The sequence below is a fragment of the Protomyctophum bolini genome, assembly GCF_963924005.1.
Source record: "Protomyctophum bolini genome assembly, chromosome: 6".
In the NCBI taxonomy this organism is placed as follows: Eukaryota; Metazoa; Chordata; class Actinopteri; order Myctophiformes; family Myctophidae; genus Protomyctophum; species Protomyctophum bolini.
The window spans coordinates 23,098,584-23,122,701 of NC_137867.1; the positions used below are offsets into that span (position 1 = coordinate 23,098,584).

Consider the following 24,118-nt stretch of genomic DNA (forward strand, 5'->3'; position numbering starts at 1 on the left):
CATCATTTTTCATCCTTTGTGTAAATAATTCAATTAAGGGATATGCAAGGGTTCAATTTGACAGAAGAATGTTCAACTAACTTGAACTTAAATAAACTATGGAGAGCAGAATAACATGGTGTTAAACCTGTTGCTAGATCCTGATGTTCCCTTTGTTGATTTGGTCCATATCAGATACAGGTTGACTCCCAAGGCAGCAAATCTAGGACAAATCAGACATATCCCAGGACACCATAGCATTCATTCTGATGGCACCATTTTACTATTTTTGTATTACTTTAATTCCAAGCTAAAGATCACATGTTGTACAAAATAAGTTACTTTCATCCACTGTATGTCCTCAATGTGATGTATCAGTCAAACTCAAACAGAATCTAATTGCGACTGTAGGTCGCAGTTTACTATGAAAACCAGTCGGCCGGTCGGTCATGCCTCCATATATGGTCACACATCATGACATCACACCTCGTGACATGTACGAACATTAGGGTCCACCATGTTCAATTCATCATAACATTTAGAGACGTACAAATATACACTTCTATATAGCCAAAAACAGGAAATCATCATAGAAGAGGTAAAAAGGGGAAGAAAACATATTTGAAATATAAGGGGTGGGTGGGGGATTCAGATTTTACGGGGGCCAGTTTGGAATTTCAGCCGTCCGTAGGTGCACTTTGGGAGCGGTTATGGAGTTAAGGGATTCGCATGTCTTAATGGCCGTTGGTGGCTGTTCCACATTTTGGTGGCATAGGAGCAAAATTAATTTAGTCCCTTGTTTGTGCCAAATCTGGGTTGCACATGGTTTGTTGAGCTCCCTCTGGTGAAAGATCATGACACTGATCTCATCAAACCCTGGATAGTAGGAGAAGACTAGGAGAAGACTGGATCATCACCTAGATCTCCATGGAGCCGGTGCCGGCCAGCAACTGACCTCAAACCCTTAGATCTCCATATGGAGCTGACCTGTTCTGACATTCCATAATTATGTTGATCCTATCCCACCTGTCCTTCCTCTTCGATGTCTCCCTTTTGACTGATACCTGTCCATTAAAACTCTAGACGGGCCCGGCCCAAATCCATTAGTGCAGCTGGCGAAAACTAGAGTTCTCAACAGGCCCGAGAATTAAGGCCCAGCCCTCATCAAAAACATCACAATACACCAGAATTTCAGGAAAAGAAAAACAAAGGTATACATGTGAATTACAGATCAACATAGGTTTACATTATGTTGATCTGACCTCATCAAACCCTGTACACTAAGACACGCTCCATAATATTGCCAGACCTCATCAAACCCTGTACACTCAAGACACTGCCCCCACTGCCACCCTTAGATCTCCATATATGGAGCTGACCTGTTCTGACATTCCATATGTTGATCTGACCCCCCCATGCTAAAGCGCCAGCGCTCGCCTAGCAGTCTGCCGTCACCCAGGCAGATGCGTGCTCGCTTCTAACTGGTATAGTGTGTGCATGTGTGTGTGTGTGTGTGTGTGTGTGTGTGTGTGTGTGTGTGTGTGTGTGTGTGTGTGTGTGTGTGTGTGTGTGTGTGTGTGTGTGTGTGTGTGTGTGTACGTACGTACATACACATATATGAATATATGTAATTTATACTCTTTGGAGAGTGCTTAAGTTACACATTTCAGCAAACCAAACACACTTGATAAAAAATGCTTTTCCCTGGCTATTAATAGTCCTCACTCATAGCTGCCTTTGTGGCACAACATACCATGCATCTATACACTGTTGAGGGAGTGTACGGCAAGTCTGCCCAAAGCCCACAAACTATAACTCTTTTATGATGCTATTAAATTGGTATACTTTACACTCCAATAGTACCACAGCTCGTTTGGGTGAGACCATTTCCATTTTTAAGTTTTAAGTAAGTATGGGAGGAGTGGCCAGTGGCCTGGCTGGTTGTTAGCCCAAGTGCCCAACACACAACATTCAGTATAACAACGTTATACTGAAGGTCTGAGCACTGACTTAAAGAGCAGGCTATACATAAAAGGAATTTGTCTCTTTCTTTCAATGCATTTAGATCATTTTGACCACAAAAATGAAGGGTAGGTGTAAAACAAATTTGGAATTGGTCATTCATTTCCCCCCTGGACATTTTGTGAGGGGTAAGATTATTGTATAATGTTTAAAATACAGGCTAATATTCTTATAAGCTTCTTATCTTATCTGGCAAAAACATGTAAGTGGTCTCTGGTGCCCAGGAATTTGATAAGCAATGTCAACATTTTAAGACCACATGTCTGTTAATATCCAGATGTGAATTTGATAATGACGTTGAAGCTAAAATGCTTCACAAAACAACAGATAACACTGCATAACAACAGCTTAACAGATTTAACCATGTTCTGTGTACTTAATATGGTAATATAGGGATTTGCTGATGACGTCAGTTGTGAACTTTTATATTTGACAACATACATTATCTAGCACAGGGTATTTGGTATTCATGATATTTGAAGTTCTGGCAGAAAATAACAAAAGGCAGATCGGGTTATTATGAGTATGACATGAATTGTAATATTACAATTTACAAACAGCTATATCTAATTTAACAATTGTGGAGTTGGTCACGTGGCTTTTGGTTGACAGAAACTGGTCGACATGTTCTGTTGCCCCAACAGCGGCAGAAACAAGCCCTTTTAACCAGGCTACTTGCACACACTACAACTCGCTTACAATTCGCAAACCTGGCAACACTGCTCCGTGTTCTCATAGGCCCTCCAGGCCCGCCCCCACAGCTACTTTTCAGTCTCACAATCGGCCATCTTGCTTTTTACTTCGATGCGCGAGTGGACATTTAATGCAAATACATTAATTATAGCTCCAGCAAGCAAACACAAACACCTCAACTCCATCTCATTGTGAATAAGAATTCCGAGGGGAAAAATAATTTTTGGAACGCCACTTTCACCCAGTATGAAGCTAAATGTGGAAGCCGTGTGTGTCACACCAACACTGGTGACCCAGAGAATCCTGTGCCGATTCTCAGGCATCTGGCCTGAGGCACTGCCTGCGAGTTGGCTCTGCGTGCGCTTTTTCCAACTCTCACTGATTTATCTAGCTCACACGTCAATCACAGTCAGCAGCTCTCAGCCTGCACACACACGCACGTCTGTCTTGCGCACACGCGCACACACACACACACACACACACACACACAGAGACACACAGGAATAGGCATGCAGGCTAAGGCGAGTGGCAATTTAATGCAAATAAATTATTTATAGGTCCAGCAAGCAAATCATGATGGTCTGTAGGTCACAATCACATTCCGATTTGAGGGGTTGTGTTTTGTATGACATTTTGGCCAGTAGTTTTATATCTATCTCAGCTTTTGCCTGATAGCACACATGCTAACAGTGCTGACCACAACGTTAGCAGCATTTGATGACAGCTTGCCATAGCAACGTACAGTGTGCGCAGACCTAACGTGAGCTTCTGGGACAGAAACTTGCGTTTTCATGACAGCAGCAGCTGCTGCACCCTGTGATAGATACTGTGCTAAAGATGCTAAAGCAACACAAAACAACATCCACACGCAAACCAAACCAAAACAAACAGGGACCAGGGTTGCCACATATCGTGGATGTGAGAGTGAAACAAGCAACCAGGTCTATAAAAATGTTAATAGGCCAGTTCAAAGTAGGTAAATCAGAAATGGTCCGGAAATTAGTCTTAAAATAATCAATTATAGTGTTGACTGTCACACTTTGTTGTCTAATGTTGTTTCAGAGCAGTGGAACTCAAACATTTCCATGTCAAGGACTACCAATAGATAAACAAGTCCAAAGTAGCTTATAATGATCAGACTTGGCAACACTGTCTCTGGTTGAACGTTCTACTTTACAAGCTCACACATATGAAATATGTTTTTTTGAATCTTCAAACTGAGACATATTTGATGATAATACTGTTAGCACAGTCATCATACTCCAAGAGCATACAAATGGAACCAAATGGACCCTGATTTTCCCAGAGAGCAAATGGTATCAAATGGGGGTCTGTGGCCTAATGCATTTCAAACTGGGGCTTCTTGGTATTATATTCTCTGCATATCTTATCAACTTGGGGTGAATATTTCACCACAATACTTTACTGAATATTTCACAAGAATATAACACAAGAGTCAAATGTACGGTCAAATGTAATCACAATATAGGCTACAGATGTAAATATTTATGACACAGTAAAATGTTGAAAATTAGTGCTATCCCCCCCCCCACACACACACACACACACACACACACACACACACACACACACACGACAGGCAAGGCTGTTGTTTGCATCGTTAGCAGGCAGCAGCTACCTTGGCACTGCTCTCTGTGACTGTAGTTGTTTCACCATGTTTGTGTATTTATGAGAAATAAAAAACACTTTCTGTTATTATAATAATTCTGTCAACTCCCGCTATTTCCTTCTTCCCATATTGCGCTGCAATGTAACTAGGATTCGCCGGCCGGAGGCCGGCGAAATTCTAGTATCAACACATTTCGTAGTATTCCACAGGTTGAAACGACCTGACACTCCCCCCAGCCGACGTCACATTGGTGGATGGTCTCTGTAATAAAAATACATGAAGGGAACTGAGGAAAAGGAGAAGACTGGCTCACTGGCAGGCTGGGAAACGAAACGAGCGGCGTGTTGATTTCTCATTTCCCTAATACCGAGTTTTGGATGTTTACATGTTTTTTTAGGCCTAATGGGAGTTATTTCTTTGCGTATCGCGAGGCCTATAGGTGAAATTCTGACTATAATGGGTTTCATGTTTTTTTTTTGTCTAGACAGAAAGAGATAACTGTACTGTATCGTATCCCAGCCTAGCGGATTGGAGTGAAAGTCCGCCATATTCTGCTTTACCACGCCCGGGAGTCAAGCTATTGGAAATAAAACGGGCACGTTATAGCATATATTAATCTTTTTGTAAGGACGATAACATCAACATTAGGGATATTCGATACAAAACAATTCAGCATTGAAGACTTTGACCCGAGAGTTACTGGACACAGACGGGAATGCTTGAGATCACACCTAACTGTACGGATATGTCTTAAAGGGATCTGTTGATCATATTGAGAAGGAAAAGCAGATTACGCCAATTAATAAGATTGGACAAATATTCAACATACACGGTACATTGTTTGAAGCTGTCCGGAGCCCTGAGAGCGAATCGAAACGGGGGAGGGGGGAAATACTTTATGAAATATATACATTTTCCTTTCCCCCCAATCTGTGCGCTCTTTAGGCTATAACAACAGCGTCCACCCGTATTTATCCACAAGTAGGCCTGTATAAGGGCGGTTTTAGTTTTTATGGTTGTTTTTTCCTTACATCTTTAGGACTCGGGTTTTAAACCAATCTGAGATCTGGATGAATTAGTTGAGGCAAAGACGTAAAAGTGTGTTTAAACAAGAGAATGACCCTGGAATCCGTAATGGCGTGTTGCCTCAGCGAAGAGGGGAAAGAAGCAAGGCGGATCAACGACGAGATCGAAAGGCAGCTCCGTCGGGATAAGAGGGACGCTCGCCGGGAATTGAAACTGTTGCTTCTCGGTAAGCTGGTATGGGCAGGAAGAGGAGGAGGAGTGATGCAAAAGCAAAACCCCCAAACAGCTCCTGGGGGTGTGGGGGGGGGGGGTATTTTACTATGCTAGTGCACACATAAATTAAATTGGGTCTTGGGGACGGTGTTTAGTTGTTTGCTATCTTGTTTTTGAGAGTCGCATGCCCTGATGCCCAGATTGATCGTTCTTCTATCTAGGACGAGGAAATGTTGCCCAGCGAGGCCTGTCGCCACTCGCCATGAACCAGTGCCACCTGATTTGAATAACTGCAGCCGGTCAATTAACATCCAGGAAACTATCGTCAGACAACATTACGGGCCTGGCCTTAACTGTTTGGCCCAGCAGCTGCAATCTGTGCAGGGCTGCAGGCCTAAGCCTGTTTAGGTGGTATGTTATACCCACAAGGGCCAAAGTCTAGCGCGTTTTATTGGGAGCAATCGAGAGTAGGCTATGGTTTTAGACCCAACACTGTCATATCTTAGGAGTTAGACATAGGCCCAGTGGTTGGAGGGTCATGGGTGCATCATGATCTCATAGCCAGCCTAAAGCGTGTGCATGTTCAATCAAACCATGAAATTGAAAACTCTCGCCGCTATGTAGGCTATTACCTTTAGACTCAACCAAATTATTTGTTATACGCTTACACCATTCATATTTGGGATTCTTTGAGCGGGTGGGGCTGTGGCAATCATTGACACCACTATTTCCATGATCACTTCTTGGCATCATGTGAAAATCTACGTCTATCTTTTCTAGAATGTCTTGATGTAAATCCAAAGCATCAAATGAATGAGCATGTATAGGCATATTGCAGTATAGCGTTTAGCCAGTTGGGGGTTGATTTAAGATGTATGTAGGCATCTTGAGCCCTTGTTAGTAGGCTACTGATGAAATGTTAACCCTTACAGTGTAATGTAAAGGATATCAGGAAACCATATGGTTCAGCTCAGCTGTCCCCCTGCCGAATACCAAACGAGTCTGATACCCCCCTGCCTTGTTACAAATGAAAAAATCCCCCATGTGTGCGACCAGTTCTCTTTTATTACACAGCCACTACCTCATTATTATACAAAAAAAAAATCTCAGTAAATAATATGTATAGCCCTGTCAGAATTTATATCTACCAGTATTCAATAAATAAGGCAAAGCATGGATATATTCATTTATATATATATATATATATATATATATATATATATATATATATATATATATATATATATATATATACTTGATGTGATTCTAATGTATTTGGCCTAAACCATTGGTTCCCAAGTCCCAACCTTTTTATACTGAAGTACCACTTCACCATATTAACTCATGTTAAAATTCAAGAGTGTATACCTGCCCTTTTTGTTCCATTCCTAAGCCAATAATGCTGCTGCTCTGACAAAACTCTGTCTAATCACTAATCAGCACAACTGATTAATGTGATTAATCCGTTCTCAAATCTTCTATTAATGGCTAGGTGTGCTGTAATGCTCATTTCAGCACGGCTGGATAGCCTATTTCAACCAATTGCTTGGTCAGAAGAACTACCTGTAGTAATATAAATATTTCCACTTTTGTATTTTTTCTCCTTTTTTGGGCGACTCCTCTATGTACCACAAGAGTAGTATGATTAGTATCAATATGACCCACGCTATTATAATGTTGCATGAGTGAGGCTAAACTTAGTCTAATCCATAACAGATGACATCACTGAACAAGTGAACATGCATCCTTAAGTATATTGAAAATCACATTTTACATAAAGATTAACTGAATGTATAGCATTTTTAGCATGGAATAAACAATAGGCCTTTTGAATGTCAAGTTTTGGAATGAGGTATTCTATTGAGCACAGCAGTTGCTTTACTTGCTCACTTGTGTGGCTTGTTTGTTACGCTCTGTGAGTCAAATTGTACAGTATAGTACCGGGCCATTGTGCAAATTATATCTGTAGTGGTTTTCAGAAGATGACCCTGAGAATAACAGGACAGGTGATAACATGGTCATAGGGAGAGAGAGACCAGACCAGACATTATATTGATATGGCCTGAATTATCTGTGTGCTTTAATAGTATACTATTTACAACATACAATACTACTTTATTATCAGCTTTCATTGAAATCTGTCTTAAGTTGCGACACAGTAGCGTTGTATGCAACACATATAACTGGAGGAAGTGATGCATACTCCATATTTCTCCATTAACCTATATATGCCTGCATTGAGGGCCAAAGGAGTGCATGCCACCATCAGGCAGGCACACATACCACAAAAAAACGGATCGCAAGTTTTCTAACTTTGTTGTACAATAGGCTAGGCTATATGTTCATCCTTCCTTCACACATTGTTAAACCTTTCCAGTCTCTGGGATTGCACACTGAGTAAATGTTTCAAGCTTTAAATCCTATTAATTCTGTTGCTTGAGCAACCTCACAAGAAAATTGGGCACTGGTTTGAGGGTTGCTGAGTATAGTGGTTGAGGGAAGGGCCAACATTTTGCATTACATTTCCCAACTTTTCCCCACTGGCCAGACAGTTAAACCATTATGCTATATGGTTATACTATCATTGCCGCACGGAGAGATGGGAGACATTTTGTTCAGTAATGTGAAATGGATGATTGATCCTTCAAATGTTTGCTTTAGAGAAGCATTGTTCAAATCTGCGTACACTGTTAGACAAAGATACCTACCTTAAGGAATAGTGTTGACCCACATTTTTTATCAGTTTTGACAGTGAGCGAGAGGTGTCACAGAAGAATGGCCACTGTGTATTTTGCATTTTAGAAAAAATATTCTCAGTACATAGGACTAGGGCTATATTCTGTATCGTGCAATCAGTGCCTTAAACCAGGGTAGGCTACAGACTTAGGAATGAAGCATACAGGCCAAACAACGCTTAAGAGTTCGAAGTGAGGTTAAGTTACACTGTTGAATTGGTCTGCCAAGCCTATCACAGACCCAACAGGAACGCCAGCTCTTAGCGCTTCACAGTACCCAAATAGTGCTTGTCTCCATAGAGACATGTTGTTCTTGGTCCACTACCAGACCAAATGAACTAGGAGCTCGCTGAGAGGGGAGCAGATGTGTGTGTGTGTGTGTGTGAGTGTGTGTGTGTGTGTGTGTGTGTTTGTCAACACTGCGTCACCTAGATAATTCATGGCGTTTATTGCTGTATTGATAGAGCAGCCTCTCGATCGATTTACCTATTGTCCGGATTGCCGATCGATATATTGCCATATCGAGAATCTTTAGTTTATCTGATTGTTCGGTGACAGGCTGTAGAGGTGTTGAGCTACGGGAAGTAGTGTTATATAGGGAACACTTGTTCGTTCAAGTGAGCATTGAACAACATCTCCACACGGAACTGTGTTTTCTGAAATGGTCTGTAGCCTAAGCCTACTGTGAAGACACACGAGAAAAACATAATATTGTTATTATGATGCTTACATTACATAGCTTCGGCTAAAACACTGAATTATGAAAGGACCACAATGGAAACAAGTCAGCCACTGGGCGAATCTCACTGATAAAGTAGGCCAAGTACAGAAATTCCGCAATGGAAACGCGCTGATGGCTTCAAAAACATCGGGCCTGGGCCGTGGCTCAGTGGTCCAGGCACCTTGGCTGGCGATCCAGTCTGGCAGTGTGCCGCGGGTTCGACTCCCGATCCCGACGGCCTTTACTGCATGTCATCCCCCCATCTCTCTGCCCATTTCCAAAAAACAAGCTATCGGCTTGAGTTCTATTGAAATTTGTACAATATTGTATAGCCTCATTGAATTGCTGAATTCAGCGTTCACAGTTGTGTGGTGCCTTCGTTCTCCTGCAATGTTGCTCTCCTGTGTGTGTGTGTGTGTGTGTGTGTGTGTGTGTGTGTGTGTGTGTGTGCGTGCGTGCACGCGAGAGAGAGGAACAGGTAGGCGGGGGAACGGGGGAGCTACGGGAAGTAGTGAAGGGAACACTTGTTCGTTTCTGGCAGGCTGGGAGCTCAGCTTTCTGGGATGCGTTTGCGCAACAACAACGACAGACAGAGGCGTGACATTATAAATCCTACATGGCTTGTGCTTATAACCACAGCCCGCTTCTGACAACTGCAGACTGTTTTTTTGATCGCTAAAGTAAATCGCGACGGAGACCAATATCGATTGGGTGAGCCAGCTTTCTATGTGGGCCACGGCCCATTTCGGCCCACCCATGGCTGCGCCAGTGGTGTGTGTGTGTGTGCATGCGTGCATGAGAAAATCAACAATCTTTTAACAGTTTTAGATGGCTGTATTGTGAGTTTGGATTAAAAATCATGATGCCGAAATGCTTATTCTCCCATTTAAGACTGAGGCCGATTCTAAAAATGCCTTCTAATATCGTGACCTAAGTTTTCTGAAAACCTTCAAATATTATTCCTGGTAAGGCCACACATGACAAAAATATCAACATACTATCAGCAGCCCTGATTGCATTATTAAATACAAGGTCTACTTCTACTTTTTGTCTGGGACAAAAGTTGTGGAAAGGATCTAATCTACTGGGCCAGGAGGATGTACAGTGGCTGTCTTGGAATCAGCAGGATACCAGGTTCCATTCCTGGCTCCCTGGCTTTGTGTCGAAGTGCCCTTGAGCAAAGCACTTAAGCCCTTGCATTGTTGTTCTTCTGTTGTTGTGTGCACATTGTACATGCACATTGTAAGGGTACAGACTTTAGTTCCGACATACTATTGGTCCGACACGACAACGACTACCTCAAACCCAAACGTAACCATAACTGCAAGCACGGAGCAGCGCATGTTCGCCAACCTTAACGCATGTTCGCCAACCACATGTCAGTCCTATGGTGTGTCAGAAAAGCGTGCACACCCCCATTGTAAACCTTTTTCGAGAAAGGTCCTATATAAATCCACATTTACCATGTTTATTGTGTACAGTATGTTAATGTATGGCACTCAAGGACAAGCGACAAAGCTTTGTCACTTGTGCTTGTGTGCAATTAAATGAGCATAATGTTCCCTCTCTGCTTTCTCAGGTACTGGGGAGAGTGGCAAAAGTACCTTCATCAAACAGATGAGGATCATCCATGGAACCGGCTACTCAGAGGATGACAAGAGAGGTTTCACCAAATTGGTCTACCAGAACATCTTCACAGCGATGCAGTCCATGATCCGAGCCACGGAGACACTCAAGATCCCCTACAAATATGAGCACAATAAGGTATGTTTAAACTTGCACCGTATTGCATCAATTGATTTAACCACGTTCATCCTGGCCTTCTTATTTTGATCATGTCATTGTGTGAGCTCAAACCCACAATTCAACATTTTGGTTTTAAGATGTTGATATTAATTTTGTATAGCAGGAATTGCCTGTCATAATTCGACCCCCCAGTATTCGGCTGTATTAGGATGTTGACGTTCATTCATCAGCCAACACTCCCAGTCCCCACTCACAGGTCCCCACTGACAGGTAGTTAGTTAGCTCCCCCTTTTGATTTACATCAAAAGGGCATGTGAGCTCAAACCCACAATTCAACATTTTGGTTTTAAGATGTTGATATTCATTTTGTATCTCTTACAGGGGGTACCTCTTACAGTACAGTTCAGAAGAATTTTTTTTGTTATCTAGGTAGTTTTACTGACATATATTTCATAGTTAATAAATCACACCATCTCATTCTGGCCAATCGCATTTTGCGTCCTCACTTTTTATCCTCAATACGTACTTGCTTAGCCAATCATCGCTATGGGGTGATCAGCCAATGAAATCATCGCTATTATTCACACAAACACACAAAGCTGGGCGTATGAGGGGCTAGCTCAAAAATAAGATATTAGGACAAAAATGTAATTTATAATTATATTATGTTAGTCACATTTATGCTATAAGTATGTGTATTATTGGAATTATTTTGGTGGTTCTAGAGAATCTCTGATGTTTCCAAAAGCCACGATTCAACATATACAACACATTTCCTCAGAGATGATCTGACTCATCAGCAGAATTCCCTACCAGTTATTGACCTTGTTAACAGACACCCACATTATGCATTGGGATGAAACTTTCTGGACGCAGTCCTACTTTTGGGCGGTAAATAGAGGAGGTACTGTGAAAGGGTTGGGCAAAATGTCTGGCAAGACAAGACACGTGTCCAGAGGAAACACTGGGAAGGACCTATGATGAAATGCAGACGAGGGAATTATTTTTCTGTTCTATTATATTCATTGTAGCGGTTTTACCACTTGAACCTATCCCCCCTAGCCACAACACATTGCAACATGTGAGCTTGTATCGGCTATTTTTGGTTTAGAGAAAGGGTTTTCAAATTGTGAGCCAGGGACCACTATCTCGACTAAAGGGTAGTTCTATAAGTACTATAACTAAGGATAATTACAGAATATGAATTTATTTTCTTTTGTTTGTAGTTGTTGCTTCATTTCGTTGTTGTCGGGCAGAAACCTCTTATCCATATTCTTACTTTTTCTTACTTGATCATGCTACAGTGTCACAAAATAAGGCCGATCCCTTCTCACCGCATTTTGAGCTTGTAGATATGCTATAGTTTTGGACATACCGGTATGAGGTTTCCACCCAACAGAGACAATATATAGCCGCATCTTTTCTTTTTTTCTTTCAGAAAACATGGGTTAAAAGGTTATTAACTGGTGTCTTACTTGGGGATTGTGCCAATGGCACCATCAAAATGTCTTTTACCGTTCAAACATTATAATCCAACAATCATAATTATCTATATTGCCACACCGCAATTCTGGGAAAATTATTGTAAATTCTACTTTTCATAATATATTATTCGCAATATATTAATTTGTGACCCAATGAGTCGAAATTCTCTGTCGTCTCCACTGCACGTAACACTCCACTGAATGTAGCACGTCTGCTCCACTGTCTGATTTGGTATAGTCCAAACAAACTGTCATCTTCAAGTGCTATCCCATTACACTGTACACTGTACACACAGACACACACACTGTACATCCCATTACACTGTACACTCAGAGAGCAAATACTGACTACTCCAAATTAAAACTGAAAATCTTGCTTTCTGTGACTGACTGATTGAAATGGGTGAAACATAGCAAAGGCTTCCACTGTGTAACAACAATGACTAAGGATTAAGTCGTTGCAAAATGCGATGGTTGTGGTTTCTTTGGTAGGCTACTCTGGGCTCTTCTACACACCCCTCCACATCTATGTGGAAAAAAAACATAATTATAATCCTGTTTACACACGGATGAATTAACATACGGATTTAAATGCATTTAAAAATACCAAAGATTTTGAGGTTAGGGTTTTTGAACTGATATCAGAGCAATTTGACGGCAACACCTGAGCAAAGACTAGCATATTTATGAATGCCAGCCTCAAAATTAATATTACATTTGTATGGTGCCAATCCAATCTGTTGCATCGCCATTGGAATGTTTATTCATGTTTATTCAATGTTAGTAATTCAATGCTATTCCGATGCGCTTTCTTGTGCCGACTGTGCACTCACTCACGTCCGTCTGTGTGTGTGCTCATACATCCCTGCATAAGGGCCCCACTTGGTCCACCCCAGTCAAAAAAGGCTGGCCGTGGCCTGTGGCAAAAATGTATCTTTGTTAGGCTCCTTCAGACAATAAAGCAGCATCAGACAATAAAGCAGCATAAGTAATAATAAAGTAGTCTAATAATAACAATAAGGGAATAAAATAAATAATCTCACTTGAATGGAGGACGGTCCTCGCTCCAAAGCCGCTCTGACCCATTTTAAAACAGCTCCACTCCACTCTGCTCGTATCCTCTCTCTCTCTCTCTCTCACACACTCACACACACACACACACACACACACACACACACACACACACACACACACACACACACACACACACACACACACACACACACACACACACACACACACACACACACACACACACACACACCTTGTTATTGACAATCTGGGAAATCTTGCAATCTCTATACTGTCTTACTAACTACCTGAATTTGCTAAAAGCCAGAGAAGTTTTACTATTATATCACAGAATAAAACTAGTAATATCCCATTTCAATTTCAGTATACTGATGTGTAGAGACATCTCTGGTGTTATAATCACTATGTATTATTACCAGTAAGACGCCTGAGGGCGAGAAGCGACCTCGACCTAAAGCAGGGGTCTGCAACCTTTTTTAAATTAAGTGCCATGTTTGTATTTTCTAGATCGTCAAGTGTGCCAAATCAACATTAATTAATTTTAATGACACCATGTGAAAAAAGCCAACATATTTTGCTTGTCCACAAATATAAAGTTTTTCCTTCTTTTTAAATATTTTCTTTCACGTTGTTATAATGATCATTATACTCGGGGCAATAACAGAGTTCAGTTTAATGAATGTGGAATGCAGGATGTAATTTACACACAAATGTGAGGGATTTGACTCATTTTTTAAATAGTTTATTTAAAACCAAAAATACTCTCTCACACACTTGCAAAGCAAAGCAAAGCAAAGTTACTATATTTACCCAGGGTAATTATAGTTGGCGACCTTCCGATATCAAGACCGCTCCGCAAACCGTTCGGCCACCGCTGCCCCATTGCCAGTGTGCCAGTGATCACCCTCCTTTGTGCCAATGTTGGCACTGGTGCCAAAGGTTGCGCCTACCCCTGACCTAAAGGACGAGGTCGCGTGCACGCATCCGCCATCGTGATGTCACGAGGCATGACCATATATGGGGCCGTGACTGACTGACAGACGGGAAATTATTTCATTGTAAATGCGACCTGTGGTCGCAACAATTACATGAGCTTGTGGAGAACTTGGACAGGACATCTATCTACTAATCTTACCATTTAACCCAGGAGAGTTCTAAATGAGTATCTGGGACAATGAAAAACATTCCCCTATTTCAAATTAATAATAGGCCCACCAGGATTGAGGTTACAATATTAGGTCCATGCCAGAGCCTGGGGCAGAAATAAAATCACTAGAGAGATAGAATACATGAAGCGATATAATAATAAACATTGATAATTAGGACGGTTTATTATGTGACATACAGGAGGCTTGTCTCTGAAAGGCACAGTACCTTTATCTTTAGACCAGTGGTTCTCAAACTTTTTAATTTCAAGGACCCCCAGTTTGGTGTGCGTTTAGGCCATGGACCTCCAGAACTCCCCGAGTGTACAAATGGTCCATCCATTTGGTTCCTACTGTAACTAATAATTCAGTTGGGGACACCATGGAACCCCACATTGAGAACCAGAGCTTTATACCAGACTGACATGACAGCATTACAACTGGGATTTGGAATATAAAAGCGTTTTGTTAGTATTATTAGCACTCTTGGTATTGGTAGGCCGTTTTCACAAAAATGTGACTCTCTGTTGCCATCTCTTCATTCTCCTAGGGCAATGCAAACATCGTGAGAGAGGTGGATGTGGAGAAGATCGGCATGTTCGAGAACCCTTACACAGATGCCATCAAGAGTTTATGGAACGACCCAGGCATCCAAGAGGCATATGACAGAAGGAGGGAATACCAACTTTCGGACTCCACCAAATAGTGAGTAGACTGAAAAACAGTATTCCCATGTTAGTGAATGTCTTAATCAGTGCTGGACACAATTTATTTCCTTTATACATTAATGTATACAGTGAACATTGTACTCCAGTTTTATTCAGTTGGGAGTGGTTCTTAAAGCGTATACACTCTCAGAAGCAAATTCACAAAAGGACACTAAACCCACACAAATAAGACAAATATGAAAAGTTTGTAAAATATTAATATTAAGACAGAAGCGTATCAAAATGCCAATTAGATCTAATAATGTTTTTATTATTATTATTAATATGAATTAATACTTATGTTTTGCTTACACTGGCTTTGTCCATTTTCAGGTTTTTGCTACTTAATGCCTTGTCTCAAGCTCCACAAACGCCTTAGTGACAATCAAACCTGCATCATCATATGCGCCACATCATAATTAGTGTGGCGCAAAGCCACCATTTAGGCTATACTTTGTCACATGGGAACATGCAATCCGATGAAAAACAAGGTCAAACTGCACTGAGCTGCAAAATGTTATGACCATGTTTTCACTGGCATACCCATCATGTTTTGTGAATCTCACTTTAAGGCGGGGCGGCTCAAGTGATGCGAAATTCATGGTGCCGTCATTGGGCACAACCCATTCTTTCTGAATTCGCCCTTCAGAATTACAACAAATAAAAATAGTCCATAATTAATTTGAACTCTGTCTCCAGTTATCTGAATGCGTTGGACAGAATCGCTGAGCCATCGTACCTCCCAACTCAGCAAGACGTGTTGAGGGTTCGAGTCCCAACCACAGGCATCATTGAGTACCCCTTCGACCTACAAAGTGTCATATTCAGGTGAGCATGAAGATATATTCAGGTCTGGAAGTTAGGGACCATACCAGACACCAGTGGTTAGGGACCATACCAGTGGCCTGCCAGCTGTTAGCCCATTGAGTACTAGACAGTACTGCTGACCATCACATTATCAGCCCCTCCCCTAACCCCTCCCCCTTTAACTACAGCTGTGGGTGCGGCTTCAGTTCAGGTAGATCACCACCCACCAGACAAACCAGGCATACTTAATGAACTGGTGGGCATGCCCACATAAAAACAACATTTTAACAAATACTGTACACTTTTTCAAAAAAATTATACCTCCTTATATAACAATAAGACCTGATGATCATGTTTTAGGGTGGAAAAAAATCACGGCACTCCATCTTTAAAGTTATGTTATTGATGCGTTTTAATGCATTTTAAAGTGCAGATTGATTAAAAACGCCACCCCATTGTCCACCTCCAGTGTTAATAACTCCTAATTGATATTGAGCCAAATGAAATGCCTTGGCATTTAGACTGGACCTCATCTACATACAGTAGTTTGTGTGTGTGTGTGTGTGTGTGTGTGTGTGTGTGTGTGTGTGTGTGTGTGTGTGTGTGTGTGTGTGTGTGTGTGTGTGTGTGTGTGTGTGTGTGTGTACAAGTGCAGTACTCACAACCCATGTTTGGTCTGTCATGGAGCAGAACAAACAACTTGGTTGAGAGATCACAGGTGTATTTATACTGTGGTGATTGCACCAGGGATTGGCCGAGTGATAATGAAAGGCAGGTGAGTTTGATAAGGAGAGAGGAGTGGTTGATAAGGAGGGAGGAGTGTTTAAGGTGAGCGGAAGTTGGTCTCTTCTCCCGAAACTGCGTTGTATAAATACAACTTCCCATATTCGGTTACATGGAATTGACAGACCTCTGCCAGCCTGTGATGGGTGTGGTTAATGTCAGGGGAGAAGGAATGTGTAGAGGGAGAAATATACCAGTAGATGGTGCTCATTTAATGTTGTTTCTACCATTTTCTAGTGTTGAGACAAAATTTCCTTAACTATTGAAGGGAAGAAACTGAAATTGTCATAAATTTAATAGGCCCAGATCACTCTCAATACTTGCGTCTTAAGTTAATAGTGAGTCTTTTGTCATGCTGGTAACTTAAGAGTTCAACACAAGGAAGTCGCACCCAAATTAGCAGCGGAGTTGTAAAGGTTGAGGTATGACTTCATGACTTTGACATTTGACTGACCTTTCACCTTTTCTTGTGACTTAATGTTTGCTTAATAAACATCAACACAACGTCCTCGACTCTGTGCTCAGTTAAGCATAGTTGATTGTGATTGACGCTGGTACTTCCGGTTTCCTCTGTTGCCATTAATGGAAGGGTTTCACAGTGTCTTTAGAAACAAGAGTGTTGATACATTTTATTTTAGTATTCACAGTAAGCACATGCACTGTGTGCAAAGGGTCGAGTAAGGTCTGTTTGAGTGAGATCTGGAAAACCGTTCATTATAATAATGACATTGTTAATAATCTCATGTAGAGGCCTTCCCAATCGAACAAAATCTACACCATATGTTTTTGCTTCCATTGTACACTCTTCGGGGTTAACTCATTTAGGACTGTGTCGCTTTAGCGTTTAACCACTTCAAGCATTATTTTAAACTTCAGCTGTTGAAAAATAGAAGATCTACAAGCTCATAGCTTGGCACTGAGTGCTGCGCTACGAGCTTGTAGATCTGCTACTTTTGAAAATTCTGTGCAATTCTTGGAATATATATTATTTCACACTATTCACAGCAAACGTTTTGAACTCATAACCTTGCTTCTGGGGGGTCCCTGGAACAAAATATTTTCAGATGGGGTCAGCGGCCAATTACATATAATTTCTGAAATAGTTTGAGAACCACTGTTATAGAATCATAGGTTTTTCAGAAAACTGTCAGGATTTAGAAGACATTTGTAGAATCTGGTCTCAGTCCTAAATGGGTTGCACAACTTTAACTGTGTATAATAACTATCCTTTCTATGGGCCCTCTTTGTCAGGATGGTGGATGTGGGGGGACAGAGGTCAGAGAGGAGGAAGTGGATCCACTGTTTTGAAAACGTCACCTCCATCATGTTCCTGGTGGCGCTCAGCGAGTACGACCAAGTTCTGGTGGAATCCGACAATGAGGTGAGTGGACTCTGCTTGGGTCGAATCCTCAAACACATGAATCCTAACATGAATAGAAAGATACCTGGGCACTTCAAAATAGACTGGGTATAGTCTGCAGGTTTTATTCATTTGCAACTGCAAGGCTGACTGGCGTTTCTACAAGCAGAGAAACGTCAGAGTCAGCTGGTTTGTCTCTGAGGAAGACGCTCTCCCCTGAATATTAACAAAGCGTACGCAGATCCAGTTGAGTGCTCCAGTAATTTATTTGGGTAGTCTATTTTTAAGAGCCCAGGCAACTTTCCTTTATTATATTGTCCTACTGTTGAGCGCCCTTCTTTCTACTAGTACTCACACAACTTGGTTGAAGCACATTGGACTTCTCTTTGTGTCTTGTTGTTCTATCTGAACTGAAGTGGAAAAATCCAGAACTTGAAGCTGAGTGTAGTTGTGATGTGTTTGTGTAGACTTGTTCCTCTTTCTCTGTGGGTCCGAAGGTGAAAAGCTTGTCAACAATGGAAATAAGGCTCCCTCCTTCTGCCTGCTATCCCAACCTCTCTTTCCCTTGGAAAGCATTTGTAAATGATCAGCCAAACTGCTTTAAGCCTGTTTTGAATACCGCCAAAGTCAAAAGCACTTATTCGGATGACACATAATTATGTGACACAGAGTGTGTGTGTGTGTGTGTGTGTGTGTGTGTGTGTGTGTGTGTGTGTGTGTGCGCACACGCATGCGTGTGAGGTTATACTACTTTTTGGTCACTTGAATTATAGCCGTGTCCGCCATCTATGTCTGCTCCTTTTTCCCCCAGATTTCTTTGTTGAAAATATCCGGTGTAGCAGCTCATAATGTGTTGTCTTCGATTATTTGTTCCAGCATTCAGAGTAAAAGCTGCCATATCTTTTTGAAAGAAATCCCATTCATTGTGTTAATTGTTAATCCAAGCCGCGCTGATCAACGCTAATCGCTGCTATGGGAATGATGGTCCATGCGTTCCCTAGGCTTACCCTAGCAAAACAACACTACCTCACGTCCGGCGCGGGCGGAAGTGACCCGTTTTCTAAGCTTATTTAGCAGATTTTGCTGGCACTGGCCTATTATAGCTCCACCAGGAGGCACATTTTTGCAAATTTTACTTTATTCCTGTCAAAACATGACATCTTGTCTCTCTTTTCTCCACCCCCACCGTTTTCTCCTCTCCACAGAACCGGATGGAGGAGAGTAAAGCGTTGTTCAGGACGATAATCACATACCCTTGGTTCCAGAATTCCTCAGTCATTCTGTTCCTCAACAAAAAGGACCTGCTGGAGGAGAAAATAAATTACTCCCACCTGGTAGACTACTTCCCCGAGTATGATGGTGAGTGAGTAGTACACTGCATAGGTCAGGGGTTCTCATCTGGCCAGGCCAAAATAGTCAAGGGCATTTTAGGGCCTACCCAATAAAACCCTTGATAAGACGTAGTTTAGTTTATAGGAATAGAGCGCCGCAGTCCCCGCCCCCTTTCAGAAAAGCGAGTGGCCCAGGAAGTGAAAGCCCCATGCATTCTGCCATCGGCACTTTTAATATAATTTATTTAAAGACGGTTACGCTGCGGACAAAGCCAATTCGGATCGTGACGAATCATGACAATGAACACAATATTTTGGGACGATCAAATCATTAGAAAGAAGAAAAGAAAGTCAGGAGACAACACTATTTGTTTTATTTTTCGTCTTATAAATTATTTGATCGGCCCAAAATATTGTGTTCATTGTCATGATTCGTCACGATCCGAATTGGCTTTGTCCGCGGCGTAACCGTCTTTAAATAAATTATATTGAAAGTGCCGATGGCAGAATGCATGGGGCTTTCACTTCCTGGGCCACTCGCTTTCTGAAAGGGGGCGGGGACTGCGGCGCTCTATAGTTGTTTGGTATATCCATATTCTATTCCAACTCGTAGTGACTGGCGAAACAAAATTAGTAGCATTTAAATGGGGATTGGGGGAACCAAAACAAAGCGGTGCCGAAAACCCGGAAAATGCACTCTCTCTCTCTCTCTCTCTCTGCTTGGAGACACCACTGTCGTTATGGAGTCATACAGGATGTTCCAGTCATATTTCTGGGCTTTCCTTGCTAGGTTAGGGTAGCCGGGGCGATTCTCGCCAGGACTGGCATGTGGACCACAGGGGTGGACTACAAGCAATAATCCACAATATTGGTAATAATAAACAACAATAATCCACAATCCTTCTTTCCATCTCTGTCTCACCTAGGTCCTCAAAGGGACGGCCAAGCAGGAAGGGAGTTTATTCTCAAGATGTTTGTGGACCTAAACCCTGACAGTGACAAGATCATCTATTCCCACTTCACCTGTGCTACCGACACGGAGAACATCCGTTTCGTGTTCGCTGCTGTCAAAGACACCATCCTGCAGCTCAATTTAAAGGAGTACAACCTAGTGTAGTGGTGCAGAGAGCAGCAGAGCTCAGTGTGCTGACCCTAGTGTAGTGGTGCAGAGAGCAGCAGAGCGGCCGTCAACACACTGACACACACAATCTGTGAAAAGATTAAACAAGAAGAAGAAAAAGGAAAAAAATCTAATGGTTGCATAATACTAATTTATTTGGCATTTTGACACCTTGGTCTGCAAAGGGTAAGCAAAGTAATTGTTCTCTTACTATTTAAGGAATTGATTAAATGTAAGCAGGGCAGGACTAGGACGCAATGTGACAGGATGAGGTTGACAGGGCTTGCTGTTGAATATGTACAGCGTCATTCCTCGTTTTTAGGCTTTGCACGTTGTGAAGTTTTATTTTATTTTAAGGAAGAATCTAGTTTGTGCACTCGATGGCTGGGGGGGGGGGGGGGGGGGGGGGTGTTCAGCCTCAGAGCTGGAATGCAAAGTCCTGCCTTTTTGTACAAAAACAGAAAAGAAAGAAAAAGGTAGTAATTTCTTTGGACCTTCCCTCCTTTTCTGTCAGTCAATTCCAAAGCAATTCTTTCCCTCCTCTGCCTAACAGGAAATTACATCACAGATCTCTAATTAACGGTTTCCTGTGGCCTTTGAAGGATTGATTGGCAGGTATCTTGATATATAGGTATAAACTGTGATTTTTAAATTATTTGATATTGATTTTATATTGATTAACATTAATCATTATTATTGTGACTGCATTGACTTTGGTACATCCAGCGAGTAGATTGTGTAATACGCTGGAAGCACATGGTCATGGTGAGAGTGTGAGGAAATAGCCTGAATCCTCCTTTGAGTTATGGTCATCTGACATCTCTGAAGCATAACATTGACGGAGTTCAGAAGCTGGCATGAAGAAGTGCTTGATATGCTTAGCTCACTGAAGAGAGGAGAATATAGGTTGGGGAGTGCAGAGGAATGTCTCCTCTTGCTCTTGACACATGCCTTGACAATGATAATGGTGGTTGCTTTCCATAGATGTGGACAAATTTAAGACGTGATAATTTAAGAGACAATGTTTAATAATGTTCAACTGTGCCACACTATTGCTTTTTATTATGGTAAGAATTATTGCCAATGCCAAACCAACTCAAGCACCACTCCACTTTGTGCTGTTTACTACTTGAATGATAGTATTGAGAACAGGTAAGTGTAGGGATAATGGATGGAACAGAGTTGACTGACTGACTGACTGATAGACTTCTGCTTCTAATCTGCAAGTGTCCAACACATGGTATCCCCGATTTATAGTATGCTAGAGTTGGCTAGTAGACTTACTCAGACTAGCCTCAGAGACCGCAGGCGTTTTATACTCAGACGAGGCAGCCCACAAGCACGCCGAACTGTTGGAAATGTCCCTTCATAACAGTGTTTGTGGCTACTGCCCCCACTCCCCAGGCTGCAACATAGCCAGTCACATTCCAGCTGTGTCTTTATGATTGTTCAATCACAGCACGGCGGTCTCACTGTTGTAGTTGAGTAGTGGAGAATACATTTGGCTAATTCCAATATTAAATGGTAATGTGTCAATGTTCAATTTGTACCAAAGTCAGCCCTTTTGTGTCTGATTGGCATCCGTTGTCCACATAAGCAAGTAATTGTCAGTATAGATTTTTTTTATTCCATAAAACATAAGCCTGTAATTTACATTTTATTGAGGCATAGTGCAATTATAAATGCTATAATCATTGTACATACATTTCTATATATATATATATATGGCGGCATCTTTGTTGGCTTTGTAACCATTACTTTTTTGGCAGATTGAATGTGCGGTATTGAAAATATGTATCTATGTAACTGTATTGTATGTCTAATGGCTAATTAATTTTTTATTATTTTTTTAAAAGAAGAAATATGTTTGTTTTTTGTTTTTTCCCTTTTTTAAGAGGAGAATGTAAATTTTATGTTTTGCCAGTTTTATTTCTCAGAAATGAAACATTGTTCACTTTCAAAACTGCATAAAGAGGAACATTGGCAGTTCAGTGGGTATGCCAGTTCTTACAGTAACTGTTTTGTTAATTGACTTTTATACGAAAAGATGCAGACCGAAATCAAATCTATAGGGCTAAATTATAGTTTTGTTCTTAACTGAGTTCAGGAACAGAGCACTTGTCATCACTCATTCATTATTTCCCTTGCTGTTTTTATTTACTGCATTGCATGGCTCCTCAGTAAGTATTATAATAATTAACATTGAAAGACAACATTCATTAATCTCACACAGATTTGTGATGCCAAACAATCTCACATCTCTTAACTGAACTGTACTTTACTGTAGGCTACTGTACAGCTACATATCAGTCAAAGTACTGGGGTACTTTGACTGATATTTAGAGTAAATTGATGCTTTAATTCAAATACTGCCTAGAATGTATACCTAATAATGGCATTGAGTATTTAATTATCCCAGTCTATAGGGATGTGTTGCCCACCTCCCCTCTCGTCTGATACCACATCCAAGTTTAGAATGCAGATGTGTTGACATTTGCAGGCTTGCAGCTATGACTAAATTCAGTATTCTAGAGTGAGTATAAAATTCTGTGTTGTAGTGTCTGTCAATGAGCAGGCCATCCATACACAAACAAAACAACTGCCATTCCACCAAACGAAGACGGTACATTGATATTGTTTATATACTTGTATTTTCTTTCTCACTTCAATTATATTTCATATGGTCATCAAACATCATGATGTACAGTGCTGTTCCAGGTTTGATTCAGTACATGACAACATGGGGGGGGGGGGGATAACATTTACATGTAGTTCACAGTTCACATGTACATATTGCCTTATTGATGTGCCTCTGGCGTTCATGGAGGCATCTGTGTTAATATGAGGAGCATAACTAGTATGGCCAGCAATGTCACTTTGTCATTAAAATGAAGTGGATTGGATATATTGCTATGTTTGGTTCGGGATGTTTTTGTTTTGTTTATTACTATAATAACATACCCTGGTTACGCTTTACTTGATGTGTTACTTATGGCATTATAGCACATTACATTGCATAAGCACAATACAATATACTCTAATACATTACCATGTTCAAAATACCTTGAGGTTTAATGATGTTTTAGTCAATTATAACGTTCATAACAAGCTCATTACTGATGACCAAATTCATAGTGTATTCTAATCCATTTCACAATACCTTATTTCAATTTCTGATCGATCATAATTGAAGAGTAGTGCATATAAATTAATATGGTTGTAATGTGCTAATGATATGTCTCACACGACACTTTTTGTTATCCAACCCCTGGGCCAGAGAAACCTTTCTAATTTCTTCAGAACTTAACAGCTGGACCTAGCAGGGCTAATGTTGCTGACCTTCACCCAAAATAGTATATATGTGATTCATGTTGCCTGGATAATAAATGTATCAGTTGGCTATGGTTTCACATAAGTTAGTGTTTGTGATCTTGTGTTATAGACCATGGTTCTCGGGTCCAGGGACCTTCAGGGTTCCAAATGGATGCTTACAGGTCTGCAACTGTAGTGTATAAAAGTGTACACTCTCAGAGTTATGGGTGTCGTTATCGTGTGTCCTTTGAAATTAAACTGTTTGAGAACCA

The 24,118-nt window shown here is 41.2% G+C and overlaps 1 protein-coding gene across 1 annotated transcript; it reads left to right on the forward strand.

Moving 5' to 3' along the window:
* Positions 1–4,641: 4,641 nt before the first annotated feature.
* Positions 4,642–23,873, forward strand: LOC308317455 (guanine nucleotide-binding protein G(q) subunit alpha). The gene is made up of 7 exons (XM_080766459.1): positions 4,642–5,576; positions 10,599–10,783; positions 14,977–15,131; positions 15,833–15,961; positions 17,975–18,104; positions 19,289–19,442; positions 20,341–23,873. The coding sequence occupies exons 1-7, from the start codon at positions 5,441–5,443 to the stop codon at positions 20,529–20,531; spliced, it is 1,080 nt and encodes a 359-aa protein (XP_080622585.1). The 5' UTR covers positions 4,642–5,440; the 3' UTR covers positions 20,532–23,873.
* The last annotated feature ends 245 nt before the right edge of the window (positions 23,874–24,118 follow it).

What these genes read in the sequence shown, in the direction of transcription:
- LOC308317455 (XM_080766459.1), top strand. Translation starts at nt 5,441, where the DNA reads ATGACCCTGGAATCCGTAATGGCGTGTTGCCTCAGCGAAGAGGGGAAA. An exon ending in TGGTGGAATCCGACAATGAG is followed by an intron (nt 18,105 to 19,288) that starts GTGAGTGGACTC and finishes TCCTCTCCACAG; the next exon opens with AACCGGATGGAGGAGAGTAA. An exon ending in CTACTTCCCCGAGTATGATG is followed by an intron (nt 19,443 to 20,340) that starts GTGAGTGAGTAG and finishes TGTCTCACCTAG; the next exon opens with GTCCTCAAAGGGACGGCCAA.